Raw genomic sequence first — 3,755 nt, 5'->3', positions numbered from 1 at the left:
TGGGGGGGTGGGGGGGGGGGGGGTGGGGGGGGGGGGGGGGGGGGGGGGGGGGGGGGGGTGTATGTAATATTTTTGTTGTATGTTTCTACTCTGTGAAGCACTTTGTGCTGCATTTTTAATGCATGAAAAGTGCTATACAAATAGTTTGATTTGATTTGATGTGTCATGTGATGTGTCGTGTTACGTATCATGTGGCGGCTCTTGTTACATGTCATGTGAAGTGTCATGCAACGTGTCGTGTTACGTGTCATGTCACATGTGGTGTTACGTGTCATTTGACGTGTCATGTGACATATCATGTGTGACGTATCATGTGACATATTGTGTGACGTGTCTCAGTATGACATCAGAATTCGGAGCGACTTGACTGGATGAAGACGAATCAGGATCAAAGTGTTCGTACCTTTCCGACGTAGAGCGGCTCGTCTCCGGTGTTCTCCTCCAGGACGAAGAACTGGTTCCACACCCAGCTCCTCCTCCTCCTCTGATGGAGACGGACACCTCCTCCTGCTCCGTCTCCTTCTCTTGCTCCTCCTCCTGCTGCTCCTGCCCTGCCTCCTCCTCCTGCTCTTCCTCCTGCTGCTCCTGACACCTGACGGAGGAGGACAGAGTTCAGGGTCATCCCGTCACAGCCGAGTTCCTCCCACAGTGACAGGACGAACACACTGAGCAAGCTCAGAAACCAGAGACACTTCATCTCTGAGAAGATGGACACCGACAAGGAGACGTCAGACTGTCCAACAAAGAGACGTCCAATATGTCAAACAAAGAGACGTCCAAACTGTCCAACAAGGAGATCTCAGACTGTCCAACAGAGAGACATCAGACTGTCCAACAAGGAAACGTCCAATATGTCCAACAAAGAGACGTTCAAACTGTCCAACAAGGAGATCTCAGACTGTCCAACAGAGAGACATCAGACTGTCCAACAAGGAGACGTCCAATATGTCCAACAAAGAGACGCCAAAACTGTCAAACAAGGAGACATCAGACTGTCCAAAAAAGAGACATCAGACTGTCCAACAAAGAGAAGTCCGAACTGTCCAACAAAGAGACGTCAGATGTTTTTTGCCTTTTTGTTCTGAAAACAAACAAAAAACAATAAATACAAAAAAAATTTTCTCTGTTATCACAAAAAATCGAAAAACTGAACTCAAAGTGGGACACTAATGTGTTTCCTCGGATCACAGAGTCTGACGAGTCTGTCAAGTCTGTCGAGTCTGACCGTACAGAGACTTAAATAGAACCTACAGTCTCACCTGCAGCTACTGGTTTGTGATGAATCAGTTCAGCTGTCCTCACATCACAGAGTGTGTCGAGTCTGTCGAGTCTGACGAGTCTGTCCTCACATCAGAGAGTGTCAAGTCTGTCCTCACATCAGAGTGTGACAAGTCTGTCCTCACATCACAGAGTGTGACGAGTCTGTCGAGTCTGACAAGTCTGTCCTCACATCACAGAGTGTCAAGTCTATCCTCACATCACAGAGTGTCAAGTCTGTCCTCACATCACAGAGTGTGACAAGTCTGTCCTCACATCACAGAGTGTGTCGAGTCTGTCGAGTCTGTCAAGTCTGTCCTCACATAACAGAGTGTGTTGAGTCGGTCCTCACATCACAGAGTGTGTCGAGTCTGACGAGTCTGTCAAGTCTGTCGAGTCTGACCGTACAGAGACTTAAATAGAACCTACAGTCTCACCTGCAGCTACTGGTTTGTGATGAATCAGTTCAGCTGTCCTCATATCACAGAGTGTCAAGTCTGTCCTCACATCACAGAGTGTGTCGAGTCTGTAGAGTCTGACAAGTCTGTCCTCACATCACACAGTGTGTCGAGTCTGTCGAGTCTGACAAGTCTGTCCTCACATCACAGAGTGTCAAGTCTGTCCTCACATCACAGTGTGACAAGTCTGTCCTCACATCACACAGTGTGTCGAGTCTGTCGAGTCTGACAAGTCTGTCCTCACATCACAGAGTGTCAAGTCTATCCTCACATCACAAAGTGTCAAGTCTGTCCTCACATCACAGAGTGTGACAAGTCTGTCCTCACATCACAGAGTGTGTCGAGTCTGTCGAGTCTGTCAAGTCTGACAAGTCTGTCCTCACATAACAGAGTGTGTTCAGTCTGCCCTCACATCACAGAGTGTGTCAAGTCTGTACTCACATCACAGAGTGTGAGAAGTCTGTCCTCACATCACAGTGTCGAGTCTGTCGAGTCTGACAAGTCTGTCCTCACATCACAGAGTGTGTAGAGTCTGTCAAGTCTGAGAAGTCTGTCCTCACATAACAGAGTGTGTTGAGTCTGTCCTCACATCACAGAGTGTGTCAAGTGTGTCAGAGTGTGTTGAGTCTGTCCTCACATCACAGAGTGTGTCAAGTGTGTCGAGTCTGACAAGTCTGTCCTCACATCACAGAGTGTGTCGAGTCTGTCAAGTCTGACAAGTCTGTCCTGACATCACAGAGTGTGTCAAGTCTGACCTCACATCACAGAGCGTATCGAGTCTGTCGAGTCTGACAAGTCTGTCCTCACATCACAGAGTGTGTCGACTCTGTCGAGTCTGACAAGTCTGTCCTCACATCACAGAGTGTGTCAAGTCTGTCCTCACATCACAGAGCGTGTCGAGTCTGTCGGGTCTGACAAGTCTGTCCTCACATCACAGAGTGTGTCAAGTCTGTCCTCACATCACAGAGTGTGTTGAGTCTGTCCTCACATCACAAGTGTGTCAAGTCTGTCCTCACATCACAGAGTGTGTCGAGTCTGTCAAGTCTGACAAGTCTGTCCTCAGAAAACAGAGTGTGTCAAGTCTGTCCTCACTTCACAGACTCTGTCGAGTCTGACAAGTCTGTCCTAACATCACAGAGTCTGTCGAGTCTGACAAGTCTGTCCTCACATCATAGAGTGTGACAAGTCTGTCCTCATATCACAGAGTGTGTCAAGTCTGTCGAGTCTGACAAGTCTGTCCTCACATCACAGAGTGTGTCGAGTCTGTCAAGTCTGACAAGTCTGTCCTCACATCACAGAGTGTGTCGAGTCTGACGAGTCTGTCAAGTCTGTCGAGTCTGACCGTACAGAGACTTAAATAGAACCTACAGTCTCACCTACAGTTACTGGGTTGTGATGAATCAGTTCAGCTGTCCTCATATCACATAGTGTCAAGTCTGTCCTTACATCACAGAGTGTGACAAGTCTGTCCTCACATCACAGAGTGTGTCGAGTCTGTCGAGTCTGACAAGTCTGTGCTCACATCACAGAGTGTCAAGTCTGTCCTCACATCACAGAGTGTGTCGAGTCTGTCCTCACATCACAGAGTGTGTCGAGTCTGTTGAGTCTGACAAGTCTGTCCTCACATAACATAGTGTGTCAAGTCTGTCCTCACATCACAGACTCTGTCGAGTCTGACAAGTCTGTCCTCACATCACAAAGTGTGTCGAGTCTGACAAGTCTGTCCTTACATCACATTGTGTGTCGAGACTGTCCTCACATCACAGAGTGTGTCGAGTCTGTCGAGTCTGACAAGTCTGTCCTCACATCACAGTGTGTGTCGAGTCTGTCAAGTCTTACAAGTCTGTGCTCACATAACAGAGTGTGTCAAGTCTGTCCTCACATCACAGAGCGTGTTGAGTCTGTCCTCACATCACAAGTGTGTCAAGTCTTTCCTCACATCAGAGCGTTTCGAGTCTGTCAAGTCTGACAAGTCTGTCCTCACATAACAGAGTGTGTCAAGTCTTTCCTCACATCACAGACTCTGTCGAGTCTGACAAG

At 48.1% G+C, this 3,755-nt stretch overlaps 1 protein-coding gene across 1 annotated transcript in view; it reads right to left on the bottom strand.

The window, feature by feature from the left end:
* Positions 1-3,755, bottom strand: part of LOC126409115 (cadherin-7-like) — a 59,299-nt gene that overhangs the window by 38,789 nt on the left and 16,755 nt on the right. The window contains exon 2 of the mRNA XM_050075052.1: positions 404-592. Within this exon, the coding sequence (XP_049931009.1) occupies positions 404-592 (189 nt within the window). The remainder of the gene's footprint in view (positions 1-403; positions 593-3,755) is intronic.

This window comes from Epinephelus moara, chromosome 21 (genome assembly GCF_006386435.1).
Source record: "Epinephelus moara isolate mb chromosome 21, YSFRI_EMoa_1.0, whole genome shotgun sequence".
Classification (NCBI taxonomy): Eukaryota; Metazoa; Chordata; class Actinopteri; order Perciformes; family Serranidae; genus Epinephelus; species Epinephelus moara.
Note: the sequence above shows the minus strand (reverse complement) of the source record. Positions and strands in the feature narration are given on the sequence as shown.